General features: G+C 50.1%; 1 protein-coding gene across 14 annotated transcripts in view; it reads left to right on the forward strand.

The window, feature by feature from the left end:
• Positions 1–16,719, forward strand: part of Ankmy1 (ankyrin repeat and MYND domain containing 1) — a 51,143-nt gene extending 34,424 nt beyond the window's left edge. For 9 of the 14 annotated variants that reach the window (XM_076914732.1, XM_076914736.1, XM_076914735.1 and 6 more), the window contains 4 exons: positions 106–271; positions 5,598–5,673; positions 6,387–6,547; positions 16,043–16,719. In XM_076914732.1, the coding sequence (XP_076770847.1) occupies positions 106–271; positions 5,598–5,673; positions 6,387–6,547; positions 16,043–16,281 (642 nt within the window). In that variant the 3' untranslated portion in view covers positions 16,282–16,719. Of the gene's footprint in view, positions 1–105; positions 272–2,970; positions 4,989–5,597; positions 5,674–6,386; positions 6,548–7,087; positions 8,567–16,042 lie in introns of those variants that run through there. The other 5 variants (XM_034521196.2, XM_076914740.1, XM_076914733.1 and 2 more) reach the window with 4 other exon arrangements.
• Positions 16,720–16,742: the final 23 nt, after the last annotated feature.

A 16,742-nucleotide genomic window follows, 5' to 3' on the forward strand; every position in this document is an offset into this window, starting at 1 on the left:
TTTAGTGTGGGGTGGGGTGGCTGGAAGTCCTCAGCGACCATTGAATGAGGCTGGCTGGTGAATGGCAGCCCCAAGGACTCATAGTGACACTGTACTCTGTCACAGGACCGGAAGATTGCCCACTGTCCCTTTCATGCTCTGATGCCCGCAGAGCGGGAGATATTCATGGCTCGGAAAAGGCTGCTAGAATACTTGGGCTTGCAATTGCGGCTTGCCGTCCTCAACAAGGAAAGCCAGCTGGACATGAAGGCGCTGTACCTGAGCAAGAGAGGTGGGTGAGGCTCGTCAGGGTGCGTCCCATAGCTCCATTCTTACCCAACACCCCCATTTGCCAGGCCTACATCTGCTCACCCACATCTGACCATCCCCTCCCCACCTGACAATGGTCCTGACGGTCTCACTCTCTCAGTCTCATCAAACCACAATCCTCCCTGTACCGACCAATTCCCACACACGTGCCCACCATTCACCTCCCTATCACAGCCTCCCAGTCGCCCCCTGCATTGCATCCTTATGCCCACAGATGCCCTCGCTCACACTGTGCCCAGCACACACCCATCCACCCACATGAAATGGCAACATGGGAATCCCTGCCTGCACCCTACACCCTACCTCTACACACTCCAAATGATACCCATATACACCCCAATACCCACCACCAAAACATGTAGGGTTCACTTATGCACACCTATCCCTGCATGTACCAACCTCTACCTCCTCCTCATGGCCACAATTATGCTCAATCAGCTCTTTCCCCTACAGAGTAACCCACTCCTACCCTCCAGCTGCATCGGCTTGCTGCATACATGCCTAGCCAGCCACACACTCATAGCCCCAAATCCTGGACCCTCTACACATGCCTATCCTCCCCAACACCCACACTCACATCCACCTGCCCCTGTTCTTCCACAAATAGTTCCCGGTTACATGCCCACACTTACACACAGCCGTCTACACACTCATTCTCACACCCTGGACTACCATCCTCTCTTACGCACACTAGCACCCTCCTACACACACTACTCACATTCCCACTCTTAAACTCCACATTCATGCCTAGAACCTACATAGTGCACACACACACACACACACACACACACACACACACACACACACACACACACACATACACAGCCACGAACTATTCTGTACTTTTGTCTCTGCCCACACAAACTAACTTACCCTGACATGAGCAAAGGACCCATCTGGAAGTAAATGGAGAGTGTGGAGGCCGAGCTGTGGCTGCTGTGAGTGGAAGGCGTTGCCTCTATCCATATGTGGATCTCACTGTGGGACCCAGGTTAAGCCTTGGATAGGATACCACTGAGAATGCTGGGTGTCTGATCCCCTCAACAGCTCATAGGCAGGGGGCCCATCTGAGAAGACCTGGCCATGCAACCTCTCCTTTCCATCACTGAGAGGATCCTGGAGTGGGGATGTCACCCCTGGAGAGGTTTGCCATTCCTCACTCTGTTTCCAGAGCCTTGGCACCATGATGAAAAGCATAAGCTTCTGCAAAGAAACAGACTCATTCTCAATAGCACATGGACCAGGTCAGGCCGAGTGTTGAGATGCACTTGGGTACCGATCTACTGGTGCCTTGGGCTGAACTACAGGATGGCTTCCTACTGGAGAGAACTAGGAGAAATGAGGGCATAGCAGCATCCCTGAGTTCTAAACAAGCCTCAGCATTAGTCTTGGGGACTTTCCCCTCAATAGCTGCAAAGTGATGAACTCACTCTGATAGGTCATTTTAAGGCCCAGGCACACTTCTGAAACTAGGGAAGTGACCAGGCCAGCACTGAAAGTGCTAATCATCCAGTCTAGAGGATAAAGCCCAAGAAATCTAAGTGCAAAGGAATCCAGAAACCAATACTTGACTTCTCATCAGACATGACTCTTGTTTTAACAAACTCTCTTTAAAGTTTTTGATGTGTATGATTGTTTTGTTTGTATATATTGTTTGTGCACCACTTGTGTACCTGGTGCTCAGAGAGGCCAGAGGAGGGTGGCAGTTTCCTTGGACCTAGAATTGCCATTTGGGTGCTGGCAACTGAACTCGAGCTCTCTGGAAGAGAAGCTGTCCTGGCCAGCAGGGTATTAAACAGAGGTCCAGGAAGGTCACCTGAAAGAGAAGATGGGGGACAGGTGAATGCAAAGAATCACAGCTTGTCTATAGGCTGATCAAACCATAAATTTTACTTTTTCACACAGGGGTTATATACACAAAAAGGCAGAATGTGGGGGAAGGGGATGACACAGGAGCATAGGTGTTCAGGGGGAGTACAGATATCTTCCAGAACAGAGTATCAGCTGGGTGAACTTCAGGGGACAGGTCACTATGACTCTGCCTATGGTTCACTTGTCCTTATCTAAGTTGGTACTATCCATCAAGGCTACCTACCTATCTACCAGGTCTATGACGACTTAGGATTGGCAACTTTTCACCAAAGCTGCTTGTTTACAATATCTTATAGCTATCTGTTTCAGTGTTTTTCCACAGAGACCCAAGACTTTGTGTTAGCAGGCTGACTTAGGTCTATGGCTGATTTTAGGCCTTCAGTGTATAAGCAAAGCTGCCGCTGACAAGAAGCCAGTGCTCTTGACCACAGAGCTAAGGAGAAATTACTCTTAACTAAGGAAGACAGCTGTGCTACAAAGACATAGTTCTCTTCCTCTTCCTCCTCCTCCCATTCTTTATATTATAGATTTAGCTCTTATAAAATAACCGATTAGCATCTGCCTTTGACATGGTAACCTGGTATTGTCTGCAGACCCAGGACAACTAAAACTTCCCCCAAACAAAGCAAAAATGCAACATCCCACTATTTAAGGTTTCTTCAAGTCATCTAAAGATTGTACAAGGCATAAGGGAATGATTAATCAACAAAATATGTTAAGCTCCATGCAAACAGGCTGTAGCACTGAATGTCAAACTGGGATTTACCTCTCCTTTTGTTGCTGACTTAGGAAGGCAGGACATCTACTTCCAGGCTGGCCCAGCCAAGAAAGCCCCAACAAGAGGCCCCTCTTTGCAGAAAGCACAGAGATCAGCAATCCTCATGTTGTCTCTAGCTGCCTCCTTCAAAATCCAAGCTCTAGGCTGAGTGCATTTCCATGTGGCCGGAAGACAGACTCATCTGTTGCACTGAGCCTCCATTGCAAGACAGAGGTACAGTCTCAGTTTCAGCGCTGCTGATGATCCCAGGACTCTGACCACCTGCTGGTAGGGCAGTATTCCATGGCAGCAGAGGCAAACTGAGAAGACCTCATACTCTGCCCTGGGTACTCAGCTCCTAAGGTAGAGAAGTATACCATTGTCTGGACCTCAGCCTAGGGGATGGTGCTGCCTACATCAAAGTGGAGACTGGTCTTCCTGTGTCAGCTAAGCCTCTCTGTCTCTTTGGTGACTCAATTCTGCTGCTTGCCTATCAAGATGAACAATCACGATTCTACTTGTAACAATCATGTGTCAACCTGACCCCTAGACACATCACCTTTTACTTTTGTTTTATTAATCTTTAAATTACATTTAATTGTGTGTGTGCACGCGCGAGTGCACATGTATGTTAGGGGGTGAATGTGGGCTTTGCCACATATGTGGGTGTCAAGACAATTTACAAGAGCCAAGAATCTGTTCTCTCCTTTTACCATGTGGGTAGCAGAGACTGAGCTCAGGTTCTCAGGCTTGGTGGAGAGTGCTTTGCCTGTTGAATCATGTCACTGGTCCATGCATCACTTCTAAATCACAGCATTCTACTTGTTGTCCCTAGAGCCTCGTTCTCATCTCATAATGCATGGGGTGAGCATCCCCATTCTAAAAGGGCAGATGGAAGACAGCATGGAGGTTTGAATGATATGGCCCCCATAGACTCATGTGTTTGAATGTTTTCCCAGCTAATGAAACCACTTGGGAAGGATTGGGGGTATAGCCTTGTCAGAGGAGGTGTGGCACTGGATCAGGCTTTGAGGTTTTCAAAAGTCCGTGCCATTCCCAGTTAGCTCTCTGTGTTGCAGGCTTATGGTTCAAGATGTAAGCTCTCAGCCACTACTCACCAGCCTGCCAGCCTGCCTGCCTGCCTGCCTGCCTGCCTGCCTGCATGCCACATTTGCTGCAATAATGGTCATGGACTAACTCTTTGAAAATGTGAACCCCAAATACATTGGTCAATAGGTTGCCTTGGTTATGGTGCCTTACCACAGCAGTGGAAAAGTAACTAAGACAGACAGCAAGAACAGATGAGACTAAAGTGAGACCAAATGTTAACAAAACAAACACCAAATCCTACATCTCCGTGTCTAATCATCTACGGATTTTCTGGAACGATGCAGACTCCCAGAAGCTTTGGATAGCCCCACCCTCCAGTTCTGCTGCAGCACACTTAGTCTCTCTGGTGCCAGGTCTGCTCTCCATGCTAAGCTCTCTGCCTTCTACCGTTGATCTGAATAACAGCAGTGAGCAGAGACCATGCCACAGCTTGAGTCTTCTGCCAAAGAAGTCGATACATTCAGAATTCAGCCAGCCCTACTTTCTGAAGACACGGGCAGAAGGAAGCTAGATTCTTTGCCAGAACGTAACCTGAATGGGCTCCAGTCCAAGTCCCAGAGTCCTGATCCTCCCAGAAATGTCCTGAATGGAGCCCCCACTGTTGATGTGTCTTGAGGCACTCCCACCAGAATGGCCCAGTGAGCTCCGTTTACAGCAGTCTGGGGCTCGGTCGTCCTGCAGCTCCCCCCTCTTCAGCATTCCTCCCAAAGGCCAGTTGCTCCACAAGATCAGATTTGTCACAGGAACAGCCTCGCCTCTCCACACCAGTTTTCTGATTTTGTTCCTTTTCTTGTTATGATGGCAAAACACCTAACACATGCAAACTTGAGGGAATGTTTCTTTGGTTTACTGTTCAAAAGGGGAAGTCATGGCGACCGGAACAGGAAGTGCCCTTCACCTTGTATCCTCATTCCAGAGAGAGAGAGAGAGGAGAGAGAGAGAGAGAGAGAGAGAGGGAGGGAGGGAGGGAGGGAGGGAGGGAGGGAGGGAGGGAGAGAGAGAGAGAGAGAGAGAGAGAGAGAGAGAGAGAGAGAGAGGAATGCTGGGGCTCAGCTGCTATCTCATCTACTCTGGGCCACTATCCTCCGGGATAGTGCCATATATGTTCAGGATTGGTGGAGCCATGTCAGTTAAGCTTGTCTAGATATGCCCTCAGCAACATGCTGCGAGGTTTGTCTCCTAGGCGATTTTGAAATCCCACCAAAAAGCCGATGAGGTCAGCCACCACTGTAGACCATTGCACACTTCGGCTTCTAAGCAGGTAGCAGCTGGCTTCTGAAGAAGGGTAAGGAAACATAATCAGGACTTCCGGGAAAAGCAGGAGGCCATCAGGGCAGCTCCTTCAGAGAACCTGTGAGCTGGCGAGGCTGCCTGGTAGCCTTTAGTGGCATGGCAATGCAAATCCTGAATGGAAGTGTGTAGTGAAGGCAGGATGTAGGGCTGCAGGTGGGCAAGCCTTATGCAGGAACATGACGGCCATGGGTGAGGGCCCCTCGCTGAGCTGCCACATTTCCCTGATGACCGGGTGCTTATTCATCTCTCTCTGCAGCAGAGCTGGCTCCCTGCCACAGGCTGAAGAAGAGAGGTTCTGGCCAAGCTAAGACCCCGCCCGTGGAGAAGCAGTCGTGAGTGCTGTGGCCTCAGGCCCTACAGCCCCTGCAGGGCCACCTTCTCTCTCTGTCCTGAATAGCCTAGCCTTGGCCGGGCATCTCAGGCCACGGGCACAGGCTCCCACCAGAATGAGACTCACAGTTGGAGTCTCAGGACACACTCAGTTGAGCTGGGCTGTCTGGTTGTCAACTGGGTGGCCCACAGTTGAGCTCCACATCCTCAGGAGGGTGGTGGCCACCTCCCAGGACAGAGAACAACCTATCTCACCCACTGATTTTCCAGGAAACCTCTGCCATCCTCTTGCAAGGGAGTCTCTGTAGTCATCCATGTAGCCTCTGGGAAGGACCCATGCATTCTGAAGGACAGGACAGGGATAAAGAGGGTGATGGAGGAGGCTGGTGTCATGTCACCCCAAACCTGAGCTCTGAGGTCTGCGCTCAAGTAGCTGACCCATCCCTGCAGCCCATTTCCCTGGGATTTGTAAGCTGCCCCCAGTTGCCATGTTGGATTGTTGTCTGAGCAGTGTCTATGGAACCTGTGGTGGGCCCAAAGGCTTGGCTCAGTGTGCATTAACTGTTCAGAATAACCATGTGGAGACCCTCCTGGGTGGAGACATCAAGTCTTCTATTGATCTGTGGTGGCTGCCCTGCCTGGTGGAATGGGTGGGCATGAGTGTCTCAGGAGTTCAGGGGTGTGCACAGACCTGACTTTGGGATTTTGTTTCCAGCCTTCCCTTTTACAAGTTTTGCTACCAGTGTGGCCGCTCCATTGGGGTCCGCCTGTCACCTTGTCCCCGATGCTACGGGATCCTGACCTGTAGCAAGTACTGCAAGACCAAGGCCTGGGCTGAGTTCCATAAAAAAGACTGCAATGACATCATGGCCTTGGGTAGGTTGGGTGCCATGTTGGGATGGGCTGGTGAGGGGCCTACTGGTTCTCAGAACAAAGTTGTTGTTGTGTTGGGAGGATGTGAGAGAGAATCACCATCTCCTTGAAAGCCCTCAGCTTCATGTTTTTCCAGAATTTACAGCTGTGACTGTATGGGTGGTTGTGTGTGTGCATGACTGCGTGTATGTGTGCAAGCATGCATGCAGATCTTGGAACAGGGCTGGGGAGTTGTCTTTGAAGGGTGACCATAGCAGACACTTCCTCTTGCTGCAGGCAGCACTTTCAAGCACTGAGGCAAGCATAGGGAGGGCTGCTTGCAGGCCATAGCCAAGTGAGGTGGGAGGCCTCTCCTTGCCCCCTGTAGCATTGGGGAGGCATAGGGAGAGTGGCATTTTGGTCTTGGTAGCAAGGCTGAGTTGCTACTGCTCCTGCGCCTGGCCTCCTAGGGATAGTCTAGGCTCACCTACCTCTTGAGTCTCTTGCTCAGGCCCAAGAGTTAGACATCCTTACCCCTCCTCATGCCTCCTCTAATCCATCCAGTACCGCGCTCGGAAGGTTCGGTTTGGAGGGTGGCAGAATCTCTATGAGGGAACAATGCTTTGTGCTGAGCCTGGAGAGGAGTCCAGAGTTGCACCCTGTAGTGGCCTGACACAAGAAGTGTCTGCACGACAACGGCTGCATTTCACAGCAGTCTCATCCTCCTGACCTGGCAATAAAGTGACCTATAGTGTGTTTTCAAGTCTGTGCTCTGCTCTGCCATTGCCGGGGCCAAGTCCCAGAGTCCTTGCCCGTGCTAGCTAAGCTCATATCGATGGTCTCTCATAGGGCCTGGGCTGGGCTGTGTTCTGTAGAAGGGCTGGTAGACAGGCAGGCCAAGGGTCCTTGTTAGAGAGCTGACTGCAGGAACTGGTGGCTCCTGGCTCACTGGCTTTCCCAGTTGCAGGCATTCCCCAATCCCAAGGAAGAGCCATTCTCTGCTGTCAAGTTTCCTTCCATGGACTCCAACTCCATGTGGGGTCTAGGGTTCTCTTGCAGTGCATCAGCTGAGTGTCTGCCATGTGCTAGGCATGTTATGGGGTCACAGTGAAGGTGGAATCACAGGGACTGATGGGGATAAAGGGACAGGGGACGGAGCAAGGTGGTATGGCTAAGGTTGGCAAGCCTGCCCTGGAGAATCAGACCTGCTTTCTCGTGAGAGAAGGGGAAGGCAGGTGGTGAGGATTGCAGAATCTGACATTTGCCTAAATGTAGACAGGCCTAAGGGTATCTGGGGCAGATATGAGACAGAGAGCAGAGTGGATAGACACAGGACTGAGGAGGAGGTGGGAAAGGGACTATAGAGCCTTCGAGGACTTGGGGAGACCCTAGCTGGGCAGTCGTTCTCCCAACAGCAGCACAATATTGCTGTCTGACTTTTGACTTCGACTCCAAGGTGGAAGTTCACAGAGATGATGAGCAAGCCTTTTGTATGTGGACAAGGAAGCCCATGGACAGAGGAAGAAGCTGTCCCTTTATGGAACTCAGCCATAGGTGGCTTTCCAAGAGGGGCTTCTGAGAGGCAGTGACTGGAACTGTCCCTTAGCACCCGTTCAGTTGTCACCACGGCTTGCTTAGCTCCGTGTCCTAGAGAGCCAGTGCTAGTGGGGACTTAGGAGCTGGGTGCTGCCGCCCATGCTAGCACCTCGGTGTATATGATATACTTCCATTCTGTCTATTGCACTTCCACATGGAATGCAAAAGCAAGCAAATGCAAGTGATAGCTACCCTGATACCAGGGAGGGCCATTGTGACACTGTGTGTCCTTCCAAATGGGCACACACCTCTCCAGACATGCAGGGATTAGCCAGATGTGTACACACATGCATGCCAAAGGGTGTGAGCATCCCCTACTCCAAACAAGGCCACAGGCACCTTATATTTGTATCTGTTCTGCAACATTGCCTTCAAATGAAAACCTTACCGTGTTTTATTCTCTCTGTATAAATTTTTTTATCTTCCGTATGAATGTTTTGCCTACATGTCTATATGTACACCACATACATGGCTGATGCCTATGGTGGCCAGAAGAGGGCACCCGTCTCCTGGAACTGGAGTTGCAGACAGCCGTGAGCTGCTACGTGGTTGCTGGGAATTGAACCTGAGTCCCCTGGAAGAGCAGCCAGTGCTCCTAACCACTGAGCAGTTTTTCCAGCCACCCTCCGATGGTTTAAAAGGAGATGATAGTGAGAATCACACTAATCTCCATGTTTGTTCTGAACATTTTGGGGCTATATTTAGATTTTAATCAGTGCACATACACAGCACTCTAGGATGCCTTGAATACATGCACACACACCCCTCTACTGATACCTACCTCGAACAGTATGGCAGTTAATGTGACCGAAAGCTTGTTTTCTATTGTTCTGATCCCATCTTTTTGAAATCAGTGTGTGACCAATGTCACTACACTTAGAGGGTGGCCCGAGTGCCAGACTGTTACTCAGGTCATTTTGTCCTTCAATCTGCAAAGGGTCATGTGCACACACACTGTTGGTTTCCAGGAAGCTTTCCCCATGTTCTGAAGTGTGCTCTAGGAGGTGAATGCCACAGAGTGATGGTGTGACATCCATCCATGTTGGTTGGTGTGATGTTTATGTTCTTTCGTTTTCTTTCTCACACCCTCTGATATGGAGACCTCCGTGGCAGTGACTCCGTTTTCTCTTCCACCTGTGAGGCAGCTTCTTGCAGCCTGAGCTGTATCACCTCAAAACCTCTACTATGCTGCCAGATCCATCCGTCCCTGACAAGTTGAAGGAGTGGTCTTCAGATGGGACTGTAAACAGGGGTGACTTTGCCCAGATATTTTAGTATATCACTGTTTGATGGACCCATGGCTTTATCATCAGCCTGGAACAGAAAGGTTCTGGGTTTTCCCCAAGGTGGAAGGCTGGCATTCATGTCTCTCCCTGTGTACTGCAGTGGACTCCCCCTAAGCTATGTGGCTTCAACCTGCTGGGTTGTGACACATTTTCTGTCTGATGAACAAACCAACTCATATCTCCCTAGAACCCTTTTGGATGGAATGTGGGTTTGGTCATCAAACTCAGTGATCTTGTAGGGACTTTGCAGTTGATTGGTTTCAGTGAGGGTCAGTGGGGAGCCATGGAGGTGCTGAGACCTCCAGGTTTGACATGAGACTGTACTTCCATTACTTTCTTCACATGGGATTGGTAGAAGGCTTCACTCTGGCCTCCACATCCATCTTACCCATGGAAGTCTGCTTATCTCTGCCTTCAAAAGCAAAGCTCACTGGAGCCCCATCCCTTCCCTCCTCACCATCCTGCAAGATGTTCCTGGCTTCTCTGTCCAGTGCTTGAACCCCCACCTCCTGACCTTGCTGCTCTGGAGCCTAGTGGTCTCCTTGGCATTGCAGCACATCCTGCCTTTAGCCTCACCCAGAGATACTCTGGTCCCTTGTGGCTTCCTGTAATGCTCCCTCCACTGGGTGGCTTTCACTGGGTCCCTATCTGTGCTTTTCCTGGTAGCCACAGCCTCAGAGCTGCATGCTGTCTTCTAGATCAACTGTGTTGTGAGCCCTCACCCTCTGGGTCATAGGACAGGATGGCCTGGTCCCTGTATCTTGGGGACTCACATTCCAGCACACCCAAGTACATTTGCTGTGTGATGGTAGAATTGAGGTAGGGCACCATATACATAGGTGATGTTGCTCATTAGAGCAAGGAGGGGCTTTGTGGCCTTGGGGCATATAGTCTAGAAAACCTCCTTTAGCTCAGAAAGTTGTCTCTAGGAAGAAGCGGTGAGATGCTAGGGCCATGGTGGGGCTGGAAATTGTACCTATTTTCTTTCCGGGAGCAGCCCTCTCTATCTCCTCAGGGCCTTGGTAACCCCTGAAGAACAGTTAGCTTTCACCATGGGATCAGGTTGGCTTATACTCAAGAGCAGTTGGAGGCCTGTACTTTCATGCTGAGGAAGAGGAGAGAAAGTGAGGCAATTCTAAAGTGGCCGTGTCCTATACCACTGCTGCTCCTGACTGAAAGGAGGGGAGGTGACACCAAAAGCTGGTGCTCAGAGCAGAGTCTCCTCCTTCCTCACCCACAGTAGGGCTGCTGGCCCCAGTGCTGTTAGGCAATCTGTAGATATAGTAGGTATTCTGGGGCAGGTGGCATACGAAGTAGGAGAGGCTTGCAAATGGTCAGATGGAAGGAGGGGCCTTCTCTACCAGATACCTGCTGTTTACTGAAACGTCAGCCCAGCCCTCTCCAGGAGCAAGTCCAAGCACCTCAAAAGCCATCCTATGGCTCCTGCTACCAGCACTTGTTCTATCTTAGGGGCCTCCTGCATAGTATTGTGGCCATTAACCGAACCTTCTGTGCTGTCCCAAGGAAGGAGTGGGACAGCAGAGGCAGGAGCTGCCTCAAACCCCAATAGCTACTCTGCTCTGTCTCTGGTGGTCTCTAGCTGCCCCATGCCTTAGCTACTCATCTGCTGAGCCTCCACCTTGAATCTAAATTCCATCCCTGTTGGGAGATGTGTTTCCTTCTCTTGTTCTAGGGTTGGCATTTTCCCAGGGTAACTCACTCAGCCAGCCGGCCTTTGGGCAGTCACACCAGACTAGATGGACCTGCATTTTCTGGCTGGGGGTGGGGCATTGAGCTGGAGTAGTAGAGGTTCAGGATGCAGTTTAGGGTCCAGTGTGCTTAAAAGAGTTCATGTGGCTCCATCAGGTACCCCGGGGTCAGGGAAAGTGGGGAAGATTTCCATGAGCGGAGTAGAGCCTTTTCAGTGCTGCCTGACATACAGGTTTGTCTTCAGGCTGCTCCTGAGCTGACGTCCTGATGGTTTCCAGTCTTTGCCCAGGAACTTGAATGTGTAAAGGACACAGTGATTGTCCAGATGCTCGTGGTTCTGCTCCAGTCTGTGTGCTCCTGTTACCGGAACACTCTGGGGGTCAGCTGGGCTGGCAAGATAAGGGAGACAAAGCGGGCAGAGACTGACTTACTTTATGAAGCCGAGGCAACTAGGGACTTCCGAGGAGATTCCCTGGAGACCCTCTTTCCCTCTTCCAGATAGGTTCTTAGGCCACACTCTAGGTGCCAATGCCTATGGGGCCCAGTGTCTGTCCTCCCCAGAACCCCTTCTCAGAGCTCACCTGGAATTTTGGGTTCTCTTTTGGGCTAGACTTAGGTGCCCTAGCCCTCCAGTCTGAGTAAACGGTGCCTTGCCTTTCACCTGAGACCTCTGGGGCCCACAGGAAATAAGGCTGAAGCAAGCAAGGGGACAGGATAGTGAGATGTGGGGTGTGGCAAGTGATTAGTCTTGCCACAGTCCAAGAACACAGATTCAGGTCAGTTGGGGAAGTAAACAGGGTTCCTTGGGAGAAGAGCCAGGAATGAGATGCATGTATGTGATGGCTTAGGCCAGCAAGGATAGGGACAAGTTGTGTCCGAGGGGCTCTGAGGGAGGCAAGATCTGGCAGGCTATGGATATAGAAGGATTCCGACTCCACATAGCCTAGGAAGTCAATAGAGGTAGCAAGGGAGGGCAAGGTCTGGGGGATGGGGCTGGAGTCTGTCTGGAGAGCTGCAAGGATGGCTACCTCTTCTCAACCCCCTTCCACACCTGGACTTCTGGGAGAATGGGCTTGCTGCCAGCGGCTACACCAGATGGCCATCCAGAGCTTGGAAGTAGAGGCAAAGGAGCTGTGGATGGGCCCGAGAGGGTCTAGGATGGCAACAGAGAACTTGGATTGTGGTGGAGATGGAAGCCTAGAACATGGGCACCGGGGTTCTCTGTAGAAGCCTGGGAACTCCTGTGTTCTCTGGAGGGGGAGGAGTAGGTGGCCAGGGTCTGTACTACAGATAGTCTAGCTGGAGCCACAGGGCTGTGACTTCCCCTAGTTTGTTCCCTTGAAGCCTGGGAAGGCCACGCAGTTCCTTCTGTTTCTCCCAGATTCTGGTTTCCCCTGACTGTGAAGCCACGAGTCCTCTGCAGGCCACACTGCTTAGTGGAGGGCATCGTTTCCCCACTGTGTTCACCTGGCCTTGTTGGTTAGCTGGATGTATACAACTGAGCTTATTTCTGGGCTCTCCTATGTTCTTAGCCACATCCCATGTCTGTCCTTACCTTGGTACTGTTACTGTTTCAATTACTTTAGTTTTGTAACAGGCTCAAAAAGAAAACAGGACAGCTCCACACCTCTGTATTCTGTATTCTTTCTCAGACACTGCTTTGGCTCTCAAAGGTGTCTTGTGCTCCCATGTGAATTTTAGGATTGTTCTATGAATGAATTTAGGATTGCATGGAATTAGTAGACTGTTTTGAATAGTACCAGCATTTTAGGAGTGTTTCAATTCCCCAATCCAGATTATGGTATATTCTTTTATTTACTTAGACTTTTTTTTTTTTTGAGACAGGGTTTCTCTGTGTATCCCTGGCTGTCTTGGAATTCGCTCTATAGACAAGGCTGGTCTCGAACTCACAGAGCTCCATCTGCCTCTGCCTCCCAAGCACTGGGAATAAATGCATGCGTGTGCCACCACTGCCCGGTGTACTTATGATTTTTTACTTGTCAGTGTGTTTGAATTTTCTGTATTTCACATATTTTGTTATATTTATATTTAAATCTTTTAATTTTTATGTTATCACAGATGAAATTGTGTTCTTAGCTCCTCCCCTTCTCCCTTCTCCTTCCCTCTCTCCCTTTATAACGTTTTCTTCCCATCCCACATACCTGTGAATCTTGCAAGTTCCTCATATTATTGACATCTAGTTTTATACTATGTGGTTAGAAAAGATATTGATAAAGTCTTAATCACGTGACCTGTCCTGGAGTTGTCCACATGCCCGAGACATGCGCGACACAAGTGCACGCACTGTGCTGTGGACGGGGTTATAACCGTGTGCATGTTACTTAGTGCACCTGGTCTTCAATGTTTTTCAAGCTTGTTGTTTCCATGTTGTTCTGTCTGGATTATTCACACCTCACAGGATTGGGCTGTTGAAGTTACTGCTTACATTCACCTCAGACCTGCCAGCGTCTGTTTTTTCTATTCTGTGCATGAATGTTAGGTGCATATTTGCTTACAACTGCTATATGTCCTTGGTGAGTTGCCACCTTTATGGTCATATGGTGACCTTGTGATTTGGACTGGACATCTGTTTGGTCGATAGAGACACTTCAGTCTATCTTTAAATCCGTTCTCTGACAGCCCACATGTGTTCTTAAAGGTTGTCTTAGTTACCGTCCATGATCAAAGCAACTTGTAGAAGAAGGTATTTATGGGGCTCACAGTTTCAGAGCATGGGTCTGTGGTCATCATGGCCAGGGGGCATTGGAGCAGTAGCTAGGAGCTTACGTCTGATCCACAAACACGAGGCAGAGAAAAGAGCTAAATCTCAAAGCCCACCTCTTGCCAACAAGGCCACGCCTTCGAATCCTTCCCAAACAGCTCCCCCAGGTGGGGACCATGCATTCACACATGTGGGTGCTACTCTCATCCAACACATCACACAATGCTGACATGAATTTCATATACGCTGTAGAATCGGGTCCCTCTTGGCCCAGCCTCACAGGCTCTGTGTGTGTCTTATGCTGGCCTAGGAACTCCTGGTCCTCCTGCCTTTGCCTCCTAAGTGCTGAGTACAGTTTAAATTGTCATGTAATTATTTTGTGGTTCATACTTGAGTACTGAATTTACATCACTCCCACCCCACCCTCTCTGCCTTCCAACTCCTTTCATGTCCTCCCAACACTCTCTCTCTCTCTCTCTCTCTGTCTGTCTCTCTCTCTCTCTCTCTCTCTCTCTCTCTCTCTCTCTCTCTCTCTCTCTCTCTCTCTCTCCCCCTTGTATGTGATCCTCCATTGATTTTACAATTCCTCATCTCTGACTTTTAGCCTGGCTATGTTTCAGGCATTCATCTTCAGGTTGATCTTGCTTGGAGTGCTTTCAGCTTTACAGCTCCAGATAACCTAACTCACACCAAGGCTTGGATAGTTTTAGGCTATTGTGCCTTTAAATGAACTTTCTGAGTCACCTCTTCTTCTGGGGCTTGTCTAATCCTTTGTTTTTGGTTATCCACAAGGGGCTGACATAAACACATAGCTTCCAGTTCCTCCCATTTCTCTCTGATAACACCGATAGACCATTTAGGTTTGCCTGTAGGCTGGTTCCCGGGGCACTGGATCTGGTGGCAAACTGTTTTGCCATGTTGTGATTCACAAATCTCAGCTTACCTCTCTGGAGCCTTTTGACTTCTCTTTCTCAAGGGGAACTTCATTACTTTTCTATGGGTGGCCCAAGCCTTTTCTATTTGTTCATTATACACACCGTCATCTGCCACTGCCCTTTTGTGGGTGGCCCTAGGAAGCAGCATACACTTTCCTGGTGTCTCCTGAGAAGCAGAACTTTGTTGTTCCATGATGTTTAACCACTTGGGGCCTCAGTTCTAGCTTCCACCACAGGTGTAGGGCTGCATCTGGCACATGAATCTGCCTGTTTACTATAGGCTCTTAATGACGGCTCCCAGGGTTTAGTCTGTCTGAAATCTCCTATAAGTACCATTGATTGTAAAACACTCACACACTCCCCACTTTGATGTTTGTGCAGAAAGAGGTTCACGTTAGCAGTCTACTGTGTTCCTGTAACCTGTTCAAATCCATACTTCCTAAAATCTCATCACACAGGAGGGCTGGGTTGACTGCATAGACAGATGCTGTGCATTCTGAGTGCGTACACACTTTTGGCTGGTTCACTTCAGTGCTATTTTAGATTGAGCTTTAGAAGTAGGTCTGTCCTAGAAATGAGTGCTCCCACTCATCCTTTTGGGACATATGAAAGGGATGTCTTTAGTCACTGAAGCATCACTCTCTGGGGCAATTCATTTGTGGATCCATCTGAGTTATGTGTACATGGGCTGCCCTCATCTGGGAAGGGTTCCCCACAGAGGGAGAGCCTGCTGGGCAATGACTGTCCCCATTCCTCACCACGCAGCCATGGTGTCTCAGCCAAGCATCCTGCAAGCCCCACGGCTTTGCTGCTAGGATTCCTAGTACCTTACCAACCCACCCAGTGTTACCTCACTGGCTCTCTAACCATCCTTCTTTGATGGCTTGAAATGTACAGGCATGTGAATGGATGAGTTTGGGCGAGTGCATGTGTGGGGTCTAAAAGCACCACACTAGTTTGCAAGATTGCCGGCAGCTGTGTGGGATGCTCACAAGGGCGCTGGCTGCTGTCACTAGGCTGTTCAGGATGCCTGAGCCTTCCTGAGTTTGCCTAAGGAAGACTGAGAGCTGGAGATGACAAAGAAGGAACCCCTCCCTAGCTAAGCGCCTTGGGGAGCACTGTGGCAGGACTTAGAGAAGAAAAGGGCTGACATGGCATTTGTCTGGCACTCGAAGGGCAAGGCTGTGGAAGCCACTGAGCTAGACCTGTCTTGCACCTGGCTGCTGACTATGTGGGACACCTGTCTTATGTGTTCTCCTTTTCCTGGCAGGGAGGGCTCTTCAAATGTCCCAGATGTCCATCAGAATCCAGACTGAAAAGTACCTGGGGAAGCAGGTGTCCAAGAGTGTCCAGTGCAAAAGCAACCTGAAGAAGAATATCCAGGTGTCCAAGAGTGTCCAGTGCAAAAAGAATGTGGAGCAGAAGAACCAGGTGTCTAAGAGTGTCCAGCCCCAAAACAACCCAGAGCAGAAGCAGGTGTCCAGAAGGAGAGCCTGCTGGACTGCCTGACATGGTGTCTGCCCACAGTCACCAATGAGCACCTACACGCCCACCTCTCCCCACAGGGAGGGCCTACTGAGCCCCTACCACATTCCATAGCTATCTATCCTTGTAGCTCAAGGAGAAAGAACTGCACCCCTCCCCTCTCCCAGGGAAAACTCTGGGCTACCTGACACCAGAGCTTCCCAGGACTTCCCAGAAGGCAGAGTGAGGACACAGATGCTACCCTGGGACTGGGCACTGCAAGTATCCTTGGGTGGAATCTAATACCCAGCCAGAGCTGTGCCCTTTGGAGGAGCCTCCCTTCTGGGAGCTGTGTCCCAGTTGCATGTGGGGTGGGGCCCTGTTCCCTGTGCTTACATAGGCCCCACTGAATGGCAACACTGTAAAATGTACCTGGGCAACAGTGTGGGCTCCAACTCCCAGTTAAAGCACACATGCCACATGGCTGAGCAGGGCTTCTTTGAGTC

The sequence above is a fragment of the Arvicanthis niloticus genome, chromosome 17 (assembly GCF_011762505.2).
Source record: "Arvicanthis niloticus isolate mArvNil1 chromosome 17, mArvNil1.pat.X, whole genome shotgun sequence".
Taxonomy (NCBI): Eukaryota; Metazoa; Chordata; class Mammalia; order Rodentia; family Muridae; genus Arvicanthis; species Arvicanthis niloticus.